Source organism: Leucopleurus acutus (genome assembly GCF_964270905.1).
Source record: "Leucopleurus acutus genome assembly, chromosome: 16".
Classification (NCBI taxonomy): domain Eukaryota; kingdom Metazoa; phylum Chordata; class Mammalia; order Artiodactyla; family Delphinidae; genus Leucopleurus; species Leucopleurus acutus.
Window position 1 is genome coordinate 34831320 of NC_139158.1, and position 24344 is coordinate 34855663.

At 46.3% G+C, this 24344-nt stretch overlaps 1 protein-coding gene across 2 annotated transcripts in view; it reads right to left on the reverse strand.

Moving 5' to 3' along the window:
* Window positions 1-24344, reverse strand: part of UBN1 (ubinuclein 1) — a gene marked incomplete at its 3' end in the record, with an annotated part of 36751 nt that overhangs the window by 2950 nt on the left and 9457 nt on the right. Inside the window, exons 5-17 of one of the 2 annotated variants that reach the window (XM_082857538.1) lie at window positions 23969-24103; window positions 23144-23247; window positions 21996-22434; window positions 15655-15725; window positions 14136-14265; window positions 13846-13964; window positions 13579-13707; window positions 13251-13394; window positions 5207-5257; window positions 5066-5108; window positions 2726-3949; window positions 1425-1668; window positions 1059-1148 (exon numbers count right to left, since the gene is read on the reverse strand). In XM_082857538.1, the coding sequence (XP_082713664.1) occupies window positions 1059-1148; window positions 1425-1668; window positions 2726-3949; window positions 5066-5108; window positions 5207-5257; window positions 13251-13394; window positions 13579-13707; window positions 13846-13964; window positions 14136-14265; window positions 15655-15725; window positions 21996-22434; window positions 23144-23247; window positions 23969-24103 (2923 nt within the window). Of the gene's footprint in view, window positions 1-972; window positions 1149-1424; window positions 1669-2725; window positions 3950-5065; window positions 5109-5206; window positions 5258-13250; window positions 13395-13578; window positions 13708-13845; window positions 13965-14135; window positions 14266-15654; window positions 15726-21995; window positions 22435-23143; window positions 23248-23968; window positions 24104-24344 lie in introns of those variants that run through there. The other variant, XM_082857537.1, reaches the window with a different exon arrangement.

Here is a 24344-nt window from a genome sequence, read left to right on the forward strand (position 1 = left end):
TCCATTCTTGCACCCAGCTGGCCTCTGGCAGTCACTATGAACGTGTCAGCCTCAGGACACAGGGCCAGGGACCCACGGCACATCTGGAGGCGGACACGGGACCAAAGCTCTCAGCACGGCAGGTCCCAGGCACATCCAGCTGGGCAGCTCCCCGCCTTACATCTACCCAGGACCCGTCCACCAGGGCTACCCAGGCTCGGCTTCCTCAAGAATGGCTCTCCCTTGAGCAATGTAGCCCCCAGGTCGTTTCTGGAACAGGTCTAGAGCAGTAAGAAGAGCAGCAGGCCAAAACAGAGATCCCGTGAGGGTTCCCAGCAGTACTGCATTACGTGTGCCTAAGGGCCAAGGTCCCAGGACAGGGCAAGGCAGACCACTCACTGTGCAGGTGCTGGCTCAGGGCCGTCTTCTCACAGCTATGAACCTAGGGCCGTAGGCCAGTCCCTTTCTGAAAGGCACTGCTCTATGGAGAGGAGACCCAGGGAATGCTGCCTCAGTCACGTCGTGATCCCAAATCTCTGCGTTGACACCTGGACTGAAGAGAAAGCTGCTCCTCTCCTGGACACATGCTGACATCAGGGAAAAGGGTCCCTCCCGAAGCCTTGCCACCTGCTGCTGCTACTTGGACTTTCCCTTTTACTTAAACTAAATTTAGAGTCTTCTGTTAGCTGGTACCCCCTAGAAGGGGTAGCAGTGTGAACCTAAAGGCCGGTAGTGCCCCAACTAGCCCTTGGAAAATCAGCACCATTACCCCTCTAGTTTTTGTTAATTAAAGAGAAAATGCTGAGCTATGGGTGGGGAACTCCTCAGCCATGATGCCTGTGGCCATCATGACTTCCTCTGTGATCACAGAGGGCAAGGCTGACCCGGGAGATGTCACAGCGGTAGACAGAGCCTGTGTCCCTCAGTCTGAGTACCCACAGAGCCGAGCCTCAGAGGACAAACCCACACAACATGACAACGAGAGGCAGACACTTACGTCCTTGGCAGCAGACAAGGCCTCTGATGGGGGAGGGGAATGGCCCACAGTGCGTGTGGCCCTCTGACCACCTGGAAATTACCTGGCAGACTCTGTGGGATGTGGGTAGACACGGCAGCGTGTGGGAGAGGTGCTCCGCGGGGCGGGCTGGAGTGCAAGCCAGCCAGGAGACCTGAGAGGAAACAGGAAGGGAGAGAAGAACAAAGCACACACATTGAAGACAGGAGTGGAAAGCAGCCTCGGTGCTCCAGAGCCCCAGGCGACCTACTGCACTGGTTCTGGATGGAAACCCCAAGGGGGTGGCTCAGCAGGGTCCCCGGGAAGGCTGCCCACGATTACACACCAGACAAACACAGGAACCCAGCACATAACAACAGAACCTGTGGGTCACACAGAGGCACTGGGGCACCTTCTTTACCTCCAGTGTGGGGAGGAAGGAGACACTTACTGTGGCCGAGGCCGTGGTGGAACGTCCCAGGGGCAGGGCCTGTGACGATGGCATCCTTGGAGACCCCTGCTTTAGCGGAGGAGTCAGCACTAAAGGAGATTACGTGGAGGGGGAGCTGGGAGATAATTCCCAAGGGGTTCGAGTTCAAGGCCCCAGGCAGCTTTGGGCTGCCTGCCTTGTAGGATGAAGACAGTAGATTTAAGGGTGAGGAGCTGGTCAGCAGCACAGCCCCACTCGTTCCTTTCTGGGGAGGAAGCACACAAAGGGATCAGCACTCCAGCCCCATACAGAGCTCAATCACAAACCAAACCTGTTAGCATACCTGGGGGGACACATGCACGTAAGCCACCCCTTGTGAAGGAACACCCTCCACTGCGGCCCCAAAGGGAGGAGGAAGACAGTCTCTGTGAACTGGCATGGAAGGGCTCCCAGAACAGAGTTCATTTTAAAATGCAGGTGTTAAATATGCCTTCCTTGTGCAAGAAAGAAAAGGAAGGATACCCACAAATATAAGTATATAGGAATATGTGTACATGTATACTTGTATCCATAAAACATACACACACACACATTTGTAAGTATTAATCTTTGTTTTTAGAAAGAAACAGGAAAAACCTGGAAACTAAGGAACAGTTACAGGGGGTGTGTAGGAGGAGGGCACAGGTCAGCAAAACTTTGCTCAACACACCTTTCTATAGTTTTGTCCTTTGCAACCACATGGTTGTCTTATATATTGGAAAAATGGAGAAAAAAATAAGCTCGCTCTCATTTTCCCAACCTGCATCCAAACTTCTTGTAATCACCTACAGGCAAACCTCATAAACCACTGGACTCTGTCAAATCGCCTTTGTCTGACCTACAGAGTCTTTCCAAACCCAATCAAAGGATCATTCTTAGAAGGTACTGATCTTCCTAGGGCATGAATATCTCCACATAACTAATGATCTGAGAGACAGTATGCATCTCATTTACTTGTTTGGAGAGATGGACAGGCAGGAGGCTATGAAAGGAAAGTTTTCTAACTCATTCTATGCCATCCAGATCCATAGCCTCCCTGCAAACATGGTGCTGACAAAGTCCTTTCCCTCCATTCGTCCTCCCAAGGAGAAGTTTCAGGCTCTGCCTGGGAGTCCTGCCACCAGAAAAGTAGAAACCTGGAAACAGGAAGCCCAGTCCTCCTTCCAATTTCCGGGCTCTGTTCCTACCTGACCTTCAGTGTCAGATCTCACTCTCTGACCACAGCAAGGCCAGCAGCCCTGCCCACAAGGCCCACGAGGGGAGGGCTGCTTCAAGGTACTCACTGGCAAGGAGGTAGACGATGTCACGCTGCTCACCGCACTGGGCTTCAGGGAGGAGGTGAGTAACTTGGCCACTCCCTGGGTCCCCCCACTAGAATCTCCATTTGGACCACCTGGAGGGGCCACCAGGGTCAACTTCTGGGAAATAGGTGGTTTTTTCACTGCAGAGCCTGGGATGGGTCGGCTGGCGGACTGTCCTGTGGAAGGAGGCTGCACAGCAGGGAGCAAGTTCCCAGAAGCAGAGCTCTGGACTGGTGCTCCTCCAGAGGAAGAGCTGCCAGAAGAAACCCCGTGCTTGGAGATAGAGCCGGCAAAGGGACTGTTCTTGTAAGACGGCCCTGAAGAGCTGGCTGAGTGCTGTTTTGCTGGATGGCTCAGGGCAGTGGAGGACGAGGCTGGGGTCTTATGAGAGCTGCTGCTGGAGGCTGGTGTGCCTCCTGAAGACACTGGCGTGGAAGGATGGAAGCTCTGGCTTTTGGTAGCTGTCTTGACGAGCTGGAGGAGGGAACGGTGACACTGAGGGGAGGCAGGCTTTGGGCCCTGAAGCTTACTGACAAACGGAGCTGGGGGGGTGAAGCTCTTCTGCTGTTGAGTGCCTGCATGAAAGACTTTGACCTGGGGGCTGGGCACAGGAGCCCCTGCCTGGGGTGCGTGAGACGTCCGTGGCAAACTATGGTGCTTTGCTTTGGACTGCTGCACTTCTGGCAGGCCCTTGCTGAGGGTAGCCTGACAGGACAGTTCTTTGTAGCCAGAACTCTCTGGTTTTTTCTCCTGAGAGGACTGCCCCAGTGCCAGAGCCTGTTCAGCCAGAAAATTGAGGGGTGACTGCAGAGAGCTAGAGGGTGGTGGGGCAGAAGAAGGGTTGGGCTTCGGAAAGTTCCTTTTTTCTTCTGTACATAAAACACCTGCGACTTTCTCTGCAGGCACTTTTGAGGGTGCAGGCAGTGTGAACTCAGAGCTCCCGCTGGCTCTGCTATTCAGTGCAGCCAGTTCCTTGGACACAGCCTCCAATGAGGAGGCCGAATTACGGATCAAGTCTCCATCCAACGAGTCCTCCACGTTGATAGGAGCAGGATTAGCAAGGCTGCCAGATGCCTGAGATGAGAGCTCCCTGTTTGCAGCCCCAATGCTCAGGCCTCCTCCCAGGTGTTCTGAAGGCAAAGCAAGGGGGCTGCCAATCTGGCCTGATGGGACGGAAACCTTTTTATCAGGCTTAGTCGATGATTCCTAAAGGAAAGCAGAAAGGCCGATGTTTACAAATGTCCAAAGATGCCAACACTGGCCCTGCTGACAGGACATACGCATGAGAATACAAGACAAAGCAGCGGGCTTTCCTGTGTGATCACAAAGCCAGGGAAGAAAGGAGCAGGTGCCAGGCATGCGTGAACTTGGAAATGCCGCAACCCCGCCACCCTCTGCCCACGCCTGCGGCTGGGGCTGGGCTGACCCAGGCATGCACACACACCTCCACAGGGAAACTCTTCGCTCTGTTTCTGAAAAACTACAAGACTCGAGCAAAGAGATGTTCTCCCTATTGGCCCTCACACTACCTCAATGCTCCTAGCCACAATCAGAGAATGACATGGGGCAGGGGAACTGCCTTAGTTTTCTTTCCCTCCTTGGTTTCCCTGGCACCTGTCTCCTCCGTGGGCTCAGGAACGGCGTCTGTCCTGTCACTCCCGCCTCCCGAGCACTTGGTGCAGTGTGTCTTAAGGATGTTGGAGGAGCTCAACAGACTCTTAGGAATAACTGATCTGCATGCTTGTTCCCTCGGACTGTTCAGGTATGGTGAAGTGCACTACAAAGCCTCAGGAACTGGCAAGAATTTTGGTGAAATGGCAATTTTTACTACATTGAGATCTCTGCCACATCAAAGTCATCTCACAGTCTGTAGTTTCCAACCGTCACACTCCCCTCCGAGTCTGCTAGTCAACTGGACAAAGCCTCCCGCCCTGCCTGGTGCAGATCCAGGCTCACCTGCTCTTCACTAGGATGGTGCTCTTCCATAAGAGGTTAGGACAATTCACAATGTGACACTTTCACATTTGCAAGAGCTCATCACTCCTCAGAGGGCTGTCAGGAGGACCTCACATGACCCTGCAACGACCCCAGGAACTGACCAGGTGGGTGCTGTTTCCTAGAACTGGGGCTGAAGGGCACTAGTGGCCCGACTCGGGTCTCTGCCCTGTCGACCCCAGGCCACTCCTGTGGGCCAGGCTGCCTCTTGGTACAACCTGATCCCAAAGAGCTATCTACAAGACCAGCAAAGTTCAATGAGCTGCCAGGAGCATGGCTGCAGAGAGATGAGAAAAGATGACATGTGACCTGGGCAGGCTGACTCACCTTCATCTTCATTTTGGAAGAGGCCATTACTTTCTTCTTGGCCCTGTTCAAAGGAATGAACACAGGAAAGGTTCAGAGGAGAACCACGAAGGAGATAAAAATGCCAGTAGTCCTGACAAGTGAAAACACTGAGACACTCACAGGATTGACGTCAGGTGCCCGTGGCCTCGTCTGCTCTCCTTAAACAGAGTCCTGGAACAAACAGAGAACACTGGGAAGTCTGCACAAGCCCCCTGAAAGCAGGCTCTGCTTCCAGAGCCTCGTCACCTCCCTGGTACTCAGTGGCTGTCACTCATTAAATGTCAGTGGGCTGGTGAGAGGGCCTTAGTAGCTGCACTGGCCACCTGAAAGCCAAGGAGCTAGAATTCACCAAAACAAGCTATGGGTCTGCCCCCAAACCTCTCACAGTGATTTTTCCCTAAAGTCACGAGCACTTTCCTTACTGCCTATTCTCATCTCTCTCCAAAAGTAAAAATGTGAAGTGACCCATGGCATTATCTTTTCCCAGAGAAACAACAAAAATTTCTTTATGCCCTCCCCTATGTACCTTCAGGAGTCCAATCTGTAAGTGACAAGAGCAATTCTATTTAAAGGGACACTGAGACAAGAAAAGGCCTGCCCAACCAAGAACACTCACTAGCTCCAAGGGGAGGGTCCTGGGAACACGGCTGATTAGGAAGCACCAGGAATGGTCTGCCCACCTGGACAACATTACACTGGCAGAATCCATCTGATGGAACTATTCGGTAACTCTAGAGGCTGTTCAAAGCTTACAACTTCCAGGGGAAGACTTAGATGAGTAAACTGTGGTTAATTTCAGGTCTCAACATAGTAGCAGCTGCCCATCCCCCACCCAGCGGCCTGTGCAGGTGTTCCTGGAGCAGCTTGCACACAGCTCGTGGAAACAAGCGTGGGCAAAAAGGACCCTGGTCTCCAGAGATGAGGGATCTGTGCTCTGATGGCTGATCACTGCTTCTGATCACAGAGGTGGGAGGTGCACACAGCTGTTGTTGCACCTCAGGCTGAAGTGACTGCCAGGGGATTTAAAGGGCTGGCACCACCTTTTAACCTCCTTCTTTTTCTGATTTTCCCCTTTCTGGTGTCAGACATTAAAAAAAAAAAAACTACCTACATGGGAAAAATTAGAAAGTGACTGCGTGTACCAGCAAAAAGCTCAGAAATGACCTAAGAGTAACACATTAAGTTCACACATCAGGCTGATCCTCAACACAGCGACATCCTACAACAACAACAACCACCAATAAGCAAAAACAGTATATAAAAAAAAGCAATCCCTATGTAAGTGGGAGAATCTGATTTCCAGAGTTACCACAATATTAGATTCAAATGTCTGGTGTTCAACAAAAACTCACAAGGCATACAAACAAACAGGAAATATGGCCTGTTCAAAGGAGAAAAAACAAATCAACAGAAATTGTCCCTGAAAAAGACCAAATGGCAGCACGGAGCAACTAAGGCCGTGTGCTACAACTGCTGAGCCTGCGCTCTAGAGCCCGTGAGCCACACTACAGAGCCTGCGTGCTGCAACTACTGAAGCCCACGCACTTAGAGCCCATGCTCTGCAATGAGAGAAGCCCCAGCAACGAGAAGCCCGCACACGGCAATGAAGAGTAGCCCCCACTCGCCACAACTATAGAAAGCCCTTGCACAGCAACGAAGACCCAATGCAGCCAAAAATAAATAAATAAAATTAATTTTTTAAAAAAAGACCAAATGTCAGATACACTAGACAAAAACAACTGTATTAAAGATGCTCAAAGAACTAAAGAAAGATGTGGAGAAAGTCAAGAAAATAACATGTGAACAAAATGGAAATATCCATAAAGAGACAGGAAACCTGAAAAGAAACCAAAAAGAAATTCTGGAGCTGAAAAGTATAGTAACTGAAGTGAAAAATTCAGTAGAGGGTACTTCCCTGGTGGTCCAGTGGTAAAGAATCCACCTTCCAATGCAGGGGATGCAGGTTTGATCCCTGATTGGGGAACTAAGATCCCACATGCCACGGGGCAACTAAGGCCACGTGCCACAACTAATGAGCATGCAAGCCGCAACTAGAGAGCCCGCATGCCACAACTACAGAGCCCACGTGCTCTGGAGCCTGTGCACCACAAATAGAGAGAGCCTGTGTGCTGCAACTACCGAGCCTGCTTGCCACAACTAGAGAGAAGCCCATGGTGCATCAAAGATCCTGTGTACCTCAAAGAACATCCCACATGCTGCAACTAAGACCCAATGCAGCCAAAAATAAAATAAATAAAACAAATAAATATTAAAAAAAAAAATTCAGGGCTTCCTTGGTGGCGCAGTGGTTAAGAATCCGCCTACCAATGCAAGGGACACAGGTTCGAGCCCTGGTCCGGGAAGATCCCACATGCCACAGAGCAACTAAGCCCATGCACCACAACTACTGAGCCTGCACTCTAGAGCCCGTGAGCCACAACTACTGAGCCCACACGCCTAGAGCCTGTGCTCCGCAACAAGAGGAACCACTGCAGTGAGAAGCCTGCACACCGCAACAAAAGAGTAGCCCCCACTCACCACAACTAGAGAAAGCCCACACACAGCAACGAAGACCCAACGCAGCCAAAAATAAATAAATTAATTAATTAACAAAAAAAATTCAGTAGAGGGATTCAAAGGCAGTTTTGAGCAGGCAGAAAAAAGAAACAGTGAACGTGAAACAGGACAATGAAGATTATCGAGTTTGAGAAACAGAAAGAAAAGACTGAAGAGAAGTGAACAGAGTCAAGGGAACTGTGGGACAGCATCAAGCAGACAAGCACACACCAGCACAGCATGGACATCCCAGAAGGAAGACAGAGAAAGGGGCACAGAGAATAGTGAAGAAATAATGGCTGAAAACTTTCCAAATGTGAAAACAAACAATGTAAGTGTAAATACATGAATATAAACATCCAAGAAGCTTAAAAAACTCCAAGTAAGATGAACTCAAAAAGACCCACACCAAAACACATGATAATCAAACTTTCAAAAGCCAGAGGCAAAGAGAGAATATTGAAAGCACCCAGATATTATTGAATCATCACACACAGGGATCCTCAACAAGATTATCAGCAGATTTCTCATCAGAAACTCTGAAGACCGGAAGACAGTGGGCTGATATATTCAAAGTACTAAAAGAAAAATACTGTCAACCAAGAATCCTATATCTGACAAAACTGACCTTCAAGAGTGGGGGAGATAAAATCAACTATACTTCAATTAAAAAAAAAGTGGGGGACAAATTAAGACATTCCCAGATAGATAAAAGCTGAAGGAGTTCATGATCAAAAACTTACCCTGTAGGGCTTCCCTGGTGGCGCAGTGGTTAAGAATCTGCCTGCCAATGCAGGGGACAGGGGTTTAAGCCTTGGTCCGGGAAGATCCCACATGCCATGGAGCAACTATGCCCATGCGCCACAACTACTGAGCCTGTGCTCTAGAGCCCGCAAGCCACAACTACTGAGCCCAGGTGCCACATCTATTGAAGCCCGCGTGCCTAGAGCCCATGCTCCGCAACAAGAGAAGCGACCACAATCAGGAGCCCGCACACCACAAGGAAGAGTAGCCCCCACTCACCACAACTAGAGAAAGCCTGCGTGCAGCAACAAAGACCAACACAGCCAAAAGTAAAAATAAATAAAATAAATAAATTTATTAAAAAAAAAAAAAACTTACCCTGTAAGAAATGCTCAAAGGTCCTAAAGGTGAAATGAAAGGACACCAGACAGCACCTCAAAGCTACATGCACAAATAAAGATCTCAAAAAGGTGAATACATGACCATTAGAAAAGCTAGTGTTATAACAACAATAGTTTGTAACCACACTTTTTGTTTTCTACATCATTTAAGAGAATAATACATTTCAAGAAAAAAAATTCATTTAAGGGACTTCCCTGGTGGTACAGTGGTTAAGAATCTACCTTCCAATGGAGGGGACACAGGTTCGATCCCTAGTGGGGGAACTAAGATCCCACATGCCACAGGGCAACTAAGCCAGCATGCTGCAACTACTGAGCCCGTGCGCCTCAACTAGACAGCCCGCGTGCCACAAACTACAAAGCCCACGTGCTCTGGAGCCTGCGTGCCACAACTAGAGAGAAGCCCACACACCACAACTAGAGAAATGCCCTCGTGCTGCAACAAACAGCCCGCGTGCCACGAGGATCCAGTGTGCTGCAACTAAGACCCGATGCAGCCAATAAATAAAATATTTTTTAAAAAAATTAGTTTAAAAGCTATTATTACTGTAACTTTGGTTTGTAACTCCACATCTTGTCTTCTACAAAACTTAGGAGGCATTTAAAAAACTATTAGTTTATATTTTGGGGCACACAATGTATAAAAATGTACTTTTGTGACAGCAGCAGAGCTGTTAAGGGGGCAGAGTTTTTTGTTATGTTGATCAACTTACAGAAGTAAGTCCCTTCTTACCAGTAATTACCTTAAATGTAAATGATTCAACACTCCAATCAAAAGACAGGGACTGGCAGAAAAGATAAAACGCATGATCTAACTATATGCTATCTACAAGAGCCAAAGACCTGGGACTTCCCTGGTGGCGCAGTGGTTAAAAATCCACCTGCCAATGCAGGGAACATGGGTTCGATCCCTAGTCCGGGAAGATTCCACATGCCATGGAGTGACTAAGCCTGTGTGCCACAACTACTGAGCCTGCACTCTAGAGCCTGCGAGCCACAACTACTGAGCCTGCGCGCCCTAGAGCCCACACGCCACAACTACTGAAGCCCACACAATCTAGGGCCCGTGTGCCGCAACTAATAAGCCTGCAAGCCGCAACCACTAAGCCCACATGCTGCAACTACTGAAGCCCACGCACCTCACAAGAGAAGCCACTGCAGTGAGAAACCTGCACACTGCAACCAAGAGTAGCCCCTGCTCACCACAACTAGAGAAAGCCTATGTGCAGCAACAAAGACCCAACGCAGCCCAAAAAAAAAAGAGCCAAAGACCTGAGATCCAAAGACAAGAACAGATTAAAAGTAAAAGGATGGAAAAAGATACTCCATGCAAGTAATAACCAAGAGAGCAGAGGTGGCTATCTTAATATCAGACAAAGTAGACTTTAAATCAAGAAAGGTTACAAAAGATAAAGAAAAATATTATATATTAATAAAAAGTTCAATACAGCAAGAAGATATAACAATTATAAACATTCATGCACCTGACAGACCATTAAAATACAATATATGAAGCAAAAACTGACGGAACTGAAGGGAGAAATAAACAGTTCTACAATAAAAGCTGGACAGATACAGATACAGAACATTCTACCCAACAACAGATACAGAACATTCTACCCAACAACAACAGCACACACATTCTCAAGTGCACATGGGACATTTCCCAGCATAAACCATATGTGAGGCCACAAATGAACTCTCAGTAGATTTTAAAAGATAGCTATCCACAGGGAAATCAGCTTGGTGCTTTGTGACCACCTAGAGGGGTGGGACAGGGAGGGTGGGAGGGATACACTAGAGGGAGAGGACATGGGGATATGTGTATACATATAGCTGATTCCCTTTGTTATACAGCAGACACTAACACAACATTGTAAAGCAATTATACTCCAATAAAGATGCTAAAAAAATAAACAAATAAAAGACAGCTATCATAAAAAGTATCTTCTCTGTACACAATGGGATGAAGTTAGAAATCAATAACAAAAGGAAAACTGGAAAACTAACAAAATTGTGAGAAAAAAACAAGTGGCAGATACACTAGACAAAACCAACTTTTAAGAACACACTTTTAAATAATCAATGGATCAAAGAAATCACAAGGAAAATTAGAAAATACTTAAAAGACAAATGAAAATGAGAACACAACATACTAAAACCTATGGGACAAAGTGAAAAGTGGTGACAAGGGGAAATTTAGGAACTTCCCTGGTGGCACAGTGGTTAAGAATCTGCCTGCCAATGCAGAGGACACAGGTTCAAGCCCTGGTCCAGGAAGATCCCATATGCCACGGAGCAACTAAGCCTGTGTGCCACAACTACTGAGCCCACATGCCACAACTACTGAAGTCCGCACACCTAGAGCCTGTGCTCCACAACAATAGAAGCCACCGCAATGAGAAGCCCACGCACTGCAATGAAGAGTAGGCCCTGCTCGCCACAATTAGAGAAAAAGCCCATGTGCAGCAACGAAGACCCAATGCAGCCAAAAATTAATTAATTTTAAAAAGAAAAAAAAAGAAACGAGAAAGGTCTCAAATCAACAACCTAACTTACAACTTAAGGAAGTGGAAAAAGAAGAACTAAACCTAAAGCTAGCAGAATGAAGGATATAATAACGATTAAAGCAGAAATAAGCAAAATAGAGAATAAACAATAAACATAGTTATAGGTCTATTCAGATTTGCTATTTCTTTGTGATTTAGTCTTGGTAAGTTTTGTGTTTCTAGGAACTTGTCCATTTCATCTAGGTTTAAAGACACTATCCACAGAGTAAAAATGCAACCCACAGAACAGAGAAATATTTGGTAACTTATGTATCTGATAAGGGATTAATATCCAGAATATATAGTGAACTCCTAAAACTGAACAACAAAAAAACAAGCAAACCAATTAGAAAATGGGCAAAGGACTTGAATACACATTTCTCCAAAGAAGATATACAAATATCCAGTAAGTACATGAAAAGATGCTCAACATCACTAATCATTAGCAAAGCGCAAATCAAAACTACAAGACACCACCTCATACCCATTAGGATGGCTACTACCAAAAAAACAGAAAAAAGTGTTGGTGAGGATGTGGAGAAATTGGAACCCTGTGCACTGGTGGTGGGAATGTAAAAAGATAACAGCTGCTATGAAAAACATTATGGTGAGGCCTCAAAAAATTAAACACAACATCACCATATGATCCAGTAATTCCAGTTCTGGGTATATATGTAAAAGAACTGAAAGCAGGGTCTCAAAGAGATATTTGTATGCCCATGTTCATAGCAGTATTATTCACAATAGCTTAAATGTGGAAGCAACACAAGTACTATCAACAGATGAATGGATAAGCAAAGCATATACATACAGTAGAACATTATTCAGCTTTAAAAAGGAAGAACATTCTGACACATGCTGTAATATGGATGAACTCTGAGGACATTATGCTAAGTGGAGTAAGCCAGACACAAAAACAAACACTTTGTATAATTCCACTTATATGAGGTACTTAAAGTAGTCAAAATCATAAAAACAGAAGAATGGTGGCTGCCAGCGTCTGTGGGGAGAGGGAAATGTGGAGTTAGTGTTTAATGGGTACAGTTTCAGTTTTACAAGATGAAAAAAGTGATGGAGATGATGGTGGTGATGGTTGCATACCAATGTGAGTGTATTTAATACCACTGAACTGTGCACTTAAAGATGCTAAACTTGGGCTTCCCTGGTGGCGCAGTGGTTGAGAGTCTGCCTGCAAATGCAGGGAACACGTGTTCGTGCCCCAGTCCGGGAAGATCCCACATGCCGCAGAGCAGCTGGGCCCGTGAGCCATGGCCGCTGAGCTTGCGCGTCTGGAGCCTGTGCTCCGCAACGGGAGAGGCCACAACAGTGGCCCCGCGTACCACAAAAAAAAAAAAAAGATTCTAAACTTACATTAAGTGTATTTTACCACCAAAAAAAAAAAATTTTTTTTTCTAAAGAACACTAGTTCCAGGTAACTTTCTCTGTGTATTGCAGACATAGTCCATTCGTGGGAAGCTATGTAACACAAAGTAGCCTGTGAGGAAAGTCTGGCACTTAACTCTAAGAAGTAGTCACCCCTGCCAGTTGCAAATAAGAATTCTGTTCAGAACATTAAAATGTTCCCAACACAAATCTGTCTTTCAACTTCTTCTAGTAGGAGCCATTATCTCAGGAAAGGGCAGATTGAAGTGGGATGAGCATACAGCCAACTTTGAACTGAAGTGGGATAAAGAATGACAAAGACAAAACCCCACAGATAACGTCCCTCTTCTAAGGGAGACAGAGAAGCCCCCAGTCACTCAGGTGAAATCAGAGTCGAGTTCACTAGCCGGTGACTCTCTGAGGGTGGGGCTCTGGAGCCTGGTGCAAAAGAATCACTCAGACATCTCTTTATCGCAAGAACGCTCCACCCTATGATCACACTGACCACACTGACTGCTCGCGGGCCCTCACCTGGCCTGCATCCAGCCTTTGGGCCAGAGAGGTTTGACCTCAGCATCCAGAAACGCCTTCACGTAGTCCTCCCAGGATTGGGCCTTGTTCCTCTCCAGGTCATAGCTCTCCAGTTTGATCTTCACCACCTGACAGAGTAGCTCCCTGAAGAGTAGGCAGAAGTCAGAACCTTTAAACTACCCCAAATGCTTCTTCAAGGTTTCAATCATGTGCTTTCAGCAGCCCTGATTAAAGTAAATGATTCTAACCTTCATTAGAAATACGGGAACATGCTCAGACACTGGCCCCACAAACCCTCCACTGAGGCAAGGTCCCAGTTTGGGCACACCTGATTTCATCATTCCACTGGAATTTCTTCCGGGGTCCCATTATCCTCCTGCCCCCCTTTTCTTCATCTTCTTCCTCATCAGAACAAACCCGTTCTCTCTGCTCCTTGTCTTTCTCCTCTTCCAGCATCCTAGGAGGTAGAAAGAATTAGGTGGGACTCTAAGGTCACTGCAGAACTGCTTCCTTCTGCCCACCATCTCCCCCCACCCCCCAGGACTTCTAAGAAAAGGAGGTCAGAATGCTGAAGGGAGTGATGGGACACACTTACTTAGCGACCTTGGCTTGCGTGTGTGCCTGGCATTCATCCTGGTACTTGGCCATCTGTTCTGGCATTGCCCTGCCAATGGCTTCCTTAAGCTTCTGGATAGGCTCCTTCAGACGCCCCCCCTGCAGAGAGCAGGACATAAGTCTGGTTTATGCATCACTTCTTACACTGAGCACACACTATAGGAATAATCGCACGGAGGCAGCGCAGCAGCAGATGTGGCATCTATAAAGACTCCATCACCCACTCCGCTGCGCTCCGAAGCCAAGGGGCTCCACTGCAAAGTCACCCACCTGTTCACAGAGGTGAAGTTTTCGTGCGCGCTTGACCAAGGTGTCTTTGCTGCAGGGCAGGAAGGAAGCAAGGTAGGCATATACCCCAGAACGGGTCTGGCTGCTCAGCTCCCGGGTCTGCGCCTCTATGCTGAAGAACAGAGCAGAGTTACTCACCACAGCTCCTTTCGTCTGCAGGAGCCAAGAGCAGGCCAAGCCTTAACTTGCCTGTCACAGTGTACTGAGCAGCCAGCACAACAGACCTCCAGCAGTCACCAGACCCAATAAACTTGGCTAGGTAGAGTGGGTCAAGGCTCTCAGGTCAAAGACAAGACCAAGTCAAAGGTGTCAAGAAAACAGAGCCCAAAAGAACAAGGTCTGAATTTCTGAGTTTCATAAACAAAGAAAACATAAATGCTTTCAAACTGGAAGGTAATTGAGTTACTTGGGGTCAACAGGAAATACTTTCCAGCAGATTTTCCCTTGACTAGGGTGGTCAGGGAAATCCTCAACCCTCCAGCGTCCCCATCTAGATGAGCAGAACACAGTCTGTCTTCAATCCCTTGAGTTCTCTGTATCTGGCACGCTCCAGGAGACAAACCCCTCATCTGTGCTGACTCTCAGGTGCTCCCTGACCCAAGTGGCCAGTCTCCATCCTGGCCAGGCAAGGTCCTTTGCTAGAATATTTCCTAGTCTTCACAACTGTTCTTACATGTGCAAAATCCTCAGCTGTTGAGCAGTAAGCTTCCTCTGCTACATGATGCAACCAGGAGAGAAGGTGGCAAAGCTGGCAGGCCAGGTACAAAGAATCTGGTTTGGATTTATACACGTGGCGTTTTTGGGGTTTTTTTTTTTTTTTTTTTTTTTTTGCTTTTTAATCCAACTCATATAGTGTGATGTCTCAGAGGTTCGGGTGTTTGTTAGACGGGCTACGGGATGATGAGCAATGGCCTTGGGAGCAAGAGTGAGAATAAGAGGAGAATGACCGGGTATGCTGAGGAGTGCCCCAGGAGGTCAGGTCCTTGCCTGCACCAAGCTGTCTCTTACTTTTCCCAGAGATGGGCAAGCAACGCCTTCTCCCTCCTCTCATCTCACGCTTAGCACAAAATCCTCTTCCAGCACGCCATGACTATTACAATGTTCTAATAATGTCTGCTGCCTAAGATTAGTATGGTCTACCATTTCCTAGAGACAAACATTTGATGTCCCCCGCCCCTGGCCTTTTTTATTTTTGTATTTATGTATGTATGTATGTATGTATGTATTTTTTGGTCTTGCCTAGCGGCATGCGGGATTTTAGTTCCCCAACCAAGGATCGAACCCATGCCCTCTGCAGTAGAAGCTCAGAGCCCTAATCACTGGACTGCCAGGGAATTCCCCCCTGACCTTTTTTAAAAGAATAACAATAAATAAAAACCAATTTTTAAAAATCTCATCAGTGCTTTCCTATCCCATACATAGCTGAATTGTACTCCCAATTTCCCCCAGCCTGCTGAACCCACGCATGGTAACAGCAGATACAAAGAAACAACATACTCACTCTAAAAGGATGCCATTAATATCCTGGGTGAAGAACTTCTGTCTGCTCTCTCCCTCAGCAGCTCTGGCAGCCTGGTTCACAGTAGACAGTAACATCCGTTAGTGCACTTTCCCTGCAAGGCCCTCACACTCACCCACAGGCCTACAGAACACCTGATGATAAAATCCTCACCATGCCCTTCCCTACTCAGCCCTAATCCCAGATTAAGTTCACCTATGATCTCTGTATGCTCCAGAAGTGGTACATCCAGCTCTTTTCACATGCTCCTGAAGCATCTACGGACTGTCCCTTCTTCCCAGGACTTGAAACAACAGGCACATAAAAGAAAATCAGAGTCAAGGGAATCATGAAGCATCTGATTCAGCCAGCAAGCTAACTCCTGTGCCCAGCACTCTATCATCTAAACTGTGAGCTGGAATCTCCATACATCTACAGTACAAAACAATCAAGAACTTTAACAAACCTGCAGTATTTGAAGGTCTTTAGCAAACAAAATAATAATAATAGTAATAATAGCAACAATAATAACATGCTGCTTTAGCATTTAAGGGCTATAATTCTTTGAAAATTCATAATCTAATTAGGGTATATCATGAACTCTATTACTCAGACCACTGGAATGACTAACACACTTGAGTACCCATTAACACAAGATAGAGCTGGTTGCTATACAGTGTTTTGCTTCCCGTGAGTACACAGTTAATAATGCCCTGGATGGCAAGCCTGGAGACTCCTGAAGCAACCACAGTGGGCAACAAGGACACCAAATGCACAAGTGAGGAAAGCAAACTGCAAAAGCCTGAACCAGTGGTTCTCTGTTTGGCTGCACACTGGAAGTACCTGGCAGCTTTCCCCACCCTAGACCCATCACATCAGAATCTCTGGGGAATAATGTATTCCTTAAAAGAGGCCTAAGCGTCAGTACTTTTTTAAAAGTAACTCTGGTGACTAGCATGCAGAGGGTCGAGAAGCACTGATCTAAACCCAAGAGTTGCTGGTCCAAAGTCTTTAAGCAAAATAAAATTTCAGGCTTGATATATAACAATGATGGCAAACAACGACAATAAGGTGATTGTCTTAAATGAAATGATCAATCCTGATCAACCCTCTGAAACACCCACCTTCCTCTGGCCCCACTGGCCTTCCTCTCACTGCATCCTCTGGGTCCTCTCCTGACCTCTTGACTACATCCTGTCTCCTCCACTAGCTCCTTAGCTGCAGATGGGCTCCCAGGTTCTATCTAGAACCCTCTTCACCTGATAATGTCTCCCCCTCAGCTTCAAAATAACATAAACACACACAGGTCTCTCAAATCTAAACCTACTCTATACACTTTTTTCTAAGCTCTGGACCAGAATCTTAAATTACTTCTATGAATGAACGACCCTCTGGTATACAAACTTGACTTGTCCAAAACCTAACCTACTAGTTTCTGCTCTTCCTCCTCCTGTGTCCCTACTTCTAATAACAGCACTCCACCCTTCTTAAATCCTTCCACTCTTCTTTAGAACCCTTTGGCAGCCCTTCCCAAGCCTAGAATCAAACCCAAACTCCTCCACCTGGCATTTAGGGTCCTTTAGGATCTGGCCCCAGCCATCCACTCCAGCCCCTCCCAACACATACCAGGAGTCTTCATTATCCAACAACTTGCCCATCCTCAGCCCTGTGCCCTGGCTTACTATAAGGCCTTCTCTCCCATGAGGCTGGCCAAGACTGCTGCCTCCAGTCCGATTCCTATGTACCCCCAGGAGCTCCTTTTTCACTTCCTCAAGTCTGGCTGTTCACCTGACCATCTAGTTGGCCATCCAAACATGACAGAGCTTATTTCATCCTGCTCTGTCCCATAGCCCGTTGTTTACATGGCTACCAGTCCATCTGTATAACAAGCTCATGGAGAAGGAGAACTGAATCTAACTCAATATATTTCCTACAGCTGCCTATCACATAATAGCTACTTAGTAAATGTCAGCTGAGTGGATGAATGAACAAACAAATGAACAGATTATCACTGAAAGAATGAAAACTCGAGGAAGAAAAGCTTAGAACCAAACAAAACTTGCAGAGGATATGCAAAACTCAAGCATGGCTAGAGGAGAGCACAGAGGTCTGAGATAGCAGGTGGAAAGGGAAGAAAGAAAGGGCGTCACTGTAACCCATTCACTTGCCATTTCTTATACTGTCAGAGGATTCGGAATCCACTGTGGCACCTTTAATGTACTGGGATTATGACTTCAGTTTGAGAGAAAACAAAACTGAGTCATTCTGTTGCTGTAGCTTATACACTGCTAGTTATAAGATGCAGAAGCACCTTCATGTTAATTCAGCCTAATTAACACGTATTTCAAATGCCTGTTTGTCAGAGCCATCAACAGCTCAGGTTTCCAATCAATTTTTTTTTGGCCACACTGTTTGGCTTTTGGGATCCTGGTTCCCTGACCAGGGATTGAACCCAGGCCCTTGGCAGTGAAAGCTAAGAGTCCTAACCACTGGACCTCCAGGGCATTCCCGCCAATCAAATTTTATCTTTAGATATCAGCCATTTCAGAAGCTTTCTGGCTATAAAATTTTTTAAAGTTTCTTTTTCCTGATGCCTTTTGAAATGTGTTTTTTTTTTTTCTGATGTCTTTTGAATCCTGTAGACCAGTATCTCTGAGGATTTGGTTTTATACTGAAGATAATTAGTCAAGTATAAAACAAAATCCTCAGAGATAAAATTTAAAATAAATCTAATTAAAAGAGCAGTTGGATATATATTTGATAGTCTGCCAGAAAGAAGTGACATCCCTCAACCCTAAAGACAGACACCCTTGCCCAAGGAATTGTATGAATCAGTCAGTCCTAGATTAACTAGGAAATGAAGTTAAACCAAACAGCCAGATCATGCTGATTTACAATAGTTCCAATAGCCTTTTAATGAGTTCTTTTATTCATTATAAGAAGAGCCACTTGTAGCCTTTCAGCACTGAGATCACCACCTTATATACTGTACCTGTTTTTGCTGAATAGAATGAAATCTGGCATGATTTTCTTTTTTACAAAGACCAAACAGGTTGTTATTTTTTTTCTACCTTATTCTCCTTCGATCTACGTCTCCCTGGTTTTGCAATGCAAGGGTTCTAACTGTATAGGAGGGTAAGCAGTGAGCAGGTAGAATGGTGGGTGACATGGGGGTCTCTGTTTCTTTTCTATTTTTAGTATCGGTATCATTTCCATTTTATGCTGGATTGAAGAGGACCAAAACAGAGCTGGTCATCTGTATGGAGCAGGCTGAGTAGCTGCCAAACCACATCACGACAGTAAACTGAAGGCGCAACATACCTGAACTTTTCAACAATCAAGACAAAAGACACAACCAATACATATTAAGAGAAGACAGGGGTAAGGACATCAAATCAAACGACTGGGTTCCCTGGGGCCCATAAAAATGTACAGTACAAGGAAGTAAGAAGTGGAAAATGAGCTAACATGAGAAGAAAACAGTAACAATTCTGGAGTATCCAAGGTCGCCCTCTTGGAGTACCTCTTTAACATACATAAATTTTCAAATGTTTTTTTAAAAGTTTTAAGTATCACATCTAGTTAGAAGTCAAATCTAATTTCTGCTTCCAACAGCAAAAACTTTTCCCAGGGAAACTGATACATGTAAGAATAGAATCTGCTTAAGTACAGTGGTGGACTGCAAACAGGACCACAGATTCCTCGCCTCCTAGTACATGCATTCCCCCACGGAGAGGTGGCCCCTAGTTGGTGACTTGCTTTACCAATACACTGTGGCAGAAGAGATGTGGTGCATACCACTTCTAAGGCTAGATCATGAGGGCCTTACAGCTTCCACCTTACAGCTCCCTCCTGAAATGCTGCCCTGAGACTGTCATGCCCTGAAAAAGCCCAGGATGAAAGAAGGGAGGAGAGAGAGGTCCTGCCATCCTGGCTGTCCCAGCGCCAGCCACCATCTTGCCCGATGAACACAGCCCCGAGAGCGAGTCCAGGCAGGACCAGAAGACGAACCGCTGGCCACAGTCAGGAGAAATGAGTCACTGTTTGAAGCCACCGAGTTTGGGGGTGGCAGGGTAGATTTTTAGACAGCGGTAGAAACTGATACATGTATCCTCTAGGGCCAAGATTTAAAATCTAAACAAACTATTACAAAAATAAAAGAAGAGGGTAAAAAAGAAAAAGAAGGGGAGTGAAAAATAAAGTGAGAAACACATAAACACTACTAATGTTATAGTTATATACATCAAGTTTAATTTAAATTTTTAAAATGCAATGACAGGGCCTCTTATTAAGGATCCAAATATCCATGCATGGCTTTTGAAATTATATGCATTTTTTGTGTACATAGGCGTTTTTTCCCTGGGAGGAATCTCTGCCAGAAGACTCTCAACAGGGTCTGGGTCTAGAGCACTTGTGCACACATGCAGGAGGCTCCAAGTGCCCCAAGCACAGGGCCCTGGTGGGAACAGAGCAGCTGGGGATCCTTTAGAGTGGCATTAAGTAACTTTCTAAATTAAGCCTTCTTTTTCATGCAACCATTAAAAGTAATGAGATCTTTATAAATAATATTTATTAAGTGAAAAAACCAGGAAATTATTCACAACTATAATTACAACTGCATAAATACATATATACAGAGGCTAGAAAAGGATATGTAAATTGAAAATAGTTTTCAGATTGGCGGGATGGTGGGTAATACCCATTTACCCCTCTATTTCCCAAATTTCTTAATGCTGTTATAGGAGAAGGGGCAGGTGATGACTGAAGTATCAATTTCACATCTGAACATATTTTCAAGCCAGTATGCCTCCTGGTCACCACCTCCTCACCAGGACCCGAGCCTACCCTACCTATGGGATTCTGAACCCTGTGTCTCCACCGTGCCCAAGAGGCAACTGAGACTTGGCAGTCACCAAGGAAGACAACTTGCTCACTGTCCCCCCAAGAGACTCCAGAAAGCGAGGTTTTCTCAAATCACAACCCAATGCCATTTCACGTTAAACCACCGTTTCCACTAGATTTGTCTATCTTTCCCAAGAAAATGAAATAATGAGTCTAAGTTATCAGACTAGAACACAGTCTTTGGTGGGAATAGGGACACAACCAAGAGCCATTTTTACTTTTCTCTAAAAAATGACTGGCTACTGCCACACAGATCTTACTCAGCTCACTCAACAAGAATTTCAGAAACTACAAAATAATTTGATTACAAACCAGAGGATTGAAAAGAATAAGGAATAATGTTTTTTAACATAAATTCTGAGAGAGAGCACAGGACATGCTCAAACATGCCAAGTTCAGACTCAACTATTTCCACCTTAACATCCTGTTAAGATACACTCTGAATCCTGACATGGCATAATTCATTTAAATGGTTATGTTCCAACAGAATACTGTGCATGTTCTACAAGGATGAACTAGAGCTCTGAATCACACGTTTGAATTATTTCACATGTTGTGTTCAAGTGTTTTTTGGAAGTGAGAAAATCATTTGTAGCAGTGGTTAACATTTCACCCTGCCCTAAAACACAAGGGATATTATACACAGCAGAGATGCTGAATCACTGGTTTAAAACTTAAGCTATAGAATGTAAGTGCCACCAGAGTTGTGTCACAAGTCATGATGTCTATGGTAAAACGGTATTTTAACTAAAAGTCATCATAACTAACAACCCGTGCTTGGTTTATAGTCAGAATTCATGTATCACCGAATTGTCAGTCCTTAGTGCTCTAGGGATCAATTCCCAATCACCAGGAGGAAAACAGGAGCAGTGTCTGCTATTTTCTGAAGACTGTTATTGTTTTTAACATGGGGCATGGACAGCATTTATGGTTCAGCTCCTTCTTATTTAGCACAATTTAGAATTCCTGTAATCACTACCTAACACAGGTGACATGCAAGTCCAGGGAGCAATTAAACCCAGTGGCAACTAAGCATTGCCCCATGTCTAACATATGACGGCAAACTTCTGTGAATTTTCAAAACCTTCAGAAGATTACTAAAAAGATGGATCTCTGCCTCAGCTGCCTGCTGCCAACATTAGTGTCTATCATACAAAAGGAAAGATACTCTGACAGGCATAAAGTAGGAAAAGAGAAAATCTCTCCAGAAGACAGTAAATTCTCCAGGAGTGAAGGAACCATGAAAGGCTGAGAAATGATGCCTGACAGGCAGAGAGTCCACTGTTCCCTCACTTGGGATGAGAAGAAAGCTTGGAAGAGCTGACACTGGGACTGCCCACTGACTAAGGGTTGCTCTAGGCCACGAGCTTTGAGTGGTTCGGGACCAGCATCAACTGCCCAAACTACTTCCAGGAGAGCCCGGCCATTCCATGTCACCATACCTGAGCCAGCTCCTTAACGCGCTTCTCCAGGGGCGCAGGCAGGCCTTCGGGAAGGGAAGAGGGCTGCCTGAATTCCTGGTCCAGTCCCACCCCAAGGGAATCGCTTTCATCATCCATATCGCGGAAGGGGCTTCCTTCTGGAGACTCACTGAGCAGCTGCTCCAAGTCCAAATCAGTCAGCGAGTCCATGGCTGTGGCTGCCTGCAGCAAGTCGTTGTCAGAAGTGGAGCCGAAGAGCGAGAGCAAAGGGTCAGAGGCGCCCTCCAATTCCCGCAGGCCCTGAGCTTCCACCGATGAGACTGCTACGGGCTTATGCTCTTCGTCCCTCTTTCTCTGAGCCTCTTTCTCCTTCTGAAATTTCTTCAGCATCTCTTTAACGCTCAAAGCCCCAGAATACTTCTTTTTCTTCTTCTCCTTACTGGCATTGAGGGCTGTGAAGCTGCAAGCAAGGGGGAAGTCAGTTACTAAGGCTGCAGTACACCTCAAAAGGGAAATTCACAGAGGGGCTTCAGCCCTGCTCCCAGCGCAATGGTCTCCAGGAACCTCAGTCACAAGTCCACCCTGTTACTCCTCCTCCCTCCTCTTGGCATATGGAGCTCCTTCTTGCTGGGACCAAAGCTTGAGATTTAATATAGGTTAGCAAAACAGTATCACAAAATGCTACATATCCGATGGGTTTTTAAAAACCACTGCCAGGCTGAAATAAAAGGTTGCAAAAAAGGGAGGGGTAAGAAAGATATTTAAAGGAAGAAAGCAGGAGCAGCAGAGAGCAGCAGCAACTTGAAGGGCGACTGGGGTGAGACCAAGTGAGGCAAAGGAAGCAGGACTGGAGAAGACAAAGGGGGAACACAGACAGGAGAACTGGGGCAGAGGAGGGGTGCCCAAAAGAACAGGAAACATCAGCAATCATACAGTGACAGAAATAGCTGCCAACACTGACAGTGGGACAGAGAGAACTCTGATGTCTGACACACAGAGATGTGAGAGTACAGACTATGCCCACATGGCACCGTGGGAGGCATGAGGGGGAACGAAGGCCAGGCCTTGCTGCCTCTTCTGAAGCTGTGAGGAGGAGGGCGAGTCAGCTCCCAGGTGTCCTGCCCTAACAGTTCAGACATCATCCTAGCAAAGAAGCTGCTGCCTCTCACCCGGCTTTGGAAAACTTGGACTTTTTCGATTTCTTCTCCTTGTCATAAGTGTCATCTTTTTTCTTCTTCTTTATCTTCTCACCACCTTCCTTCAACTTCCGCTTCTGAGAATTAAAGACAAGGCACAGTTACACGGCTCCCTAACTCTGGGAGCAAGTGCACTACACAGCACCGGCCTCGCTCCGCCCAGGGTACATCCTGAGAGCTGTCTTACTTCCTTCACGAACAAAAGCTTTCCGCTCAGTCCTTGGACCACAGACCCACAGGTCAGGACAGCATTCCCACTGACAGCGGCTTCTGGGAAACCCGGGCCTGAGGCAACAGAGGCCATTGTGCAGCCTGAACAGCTTCTGGTTTAAAATGAGCTATGTGTGGGCCTACCTTGCATTTTAAACACACAGGCAATGGTAGATAGCTTTCAAAATAAATTTATCATAGGGCTGACTTGTTCTCGTTGGGGTGACAGCCCTGGGAACTGAAGTCCTCTACATGTCCACAGAAGAGACACAGCAAGCTGGTGCAAACTCCCCTCACTCCACACCCTTCACTGCCCTCGTCCCCGCCCTGGGACCACCTCGACGAATGAATCCCTGCCGAGCCTGCAAGGACACAGGCATGGATACAATGACCGAGACCTCCAGGTTCACAGCACCTCGCCACAGCACACATGTGAGAAGGGAACCGCCAACCTCGGCACAGCTGGTGCCTTTCCGCCAATGTCCTGAGTCATCCTAAACCAGCACGTATTCTGGCAAGTCACCTACTGATCTCATAAGGTCATGTAAAAAAGCACTTCTGAAATCCAAAAGCGAGCAACGTTCTAACCTTTGGAGATTTTTTCTTCTTTTCTTTAATGAAGTCATCTTCAGATTCTGATGCTTGTCTAAACTGCAGCGTTCCCGAGTTAATGTAAAATCCTCCATACTTTGTAGTCAAAGAAGCAGGAACAAGCTCATCATACTGAAGGGGGGAAAACAAACGGTCAGCTCCAAGTTCTGTACTACAGTCCAAAGGTGCAGAGCGCGTCTTGACAGAGCAGATGTGACTATGTTTCTCTGTCACATTTCAGACAGCATGCTAAGAAATGTTTCTGGTCAATCACCAATGTCCAAGTTAGAAGGTGTTTTGGACATCTCTGATCACCATTTTCATAAAGGAAACCAAGGCCCAGATCAAGGTGTCACTTCCTCTCCCTTCAGTG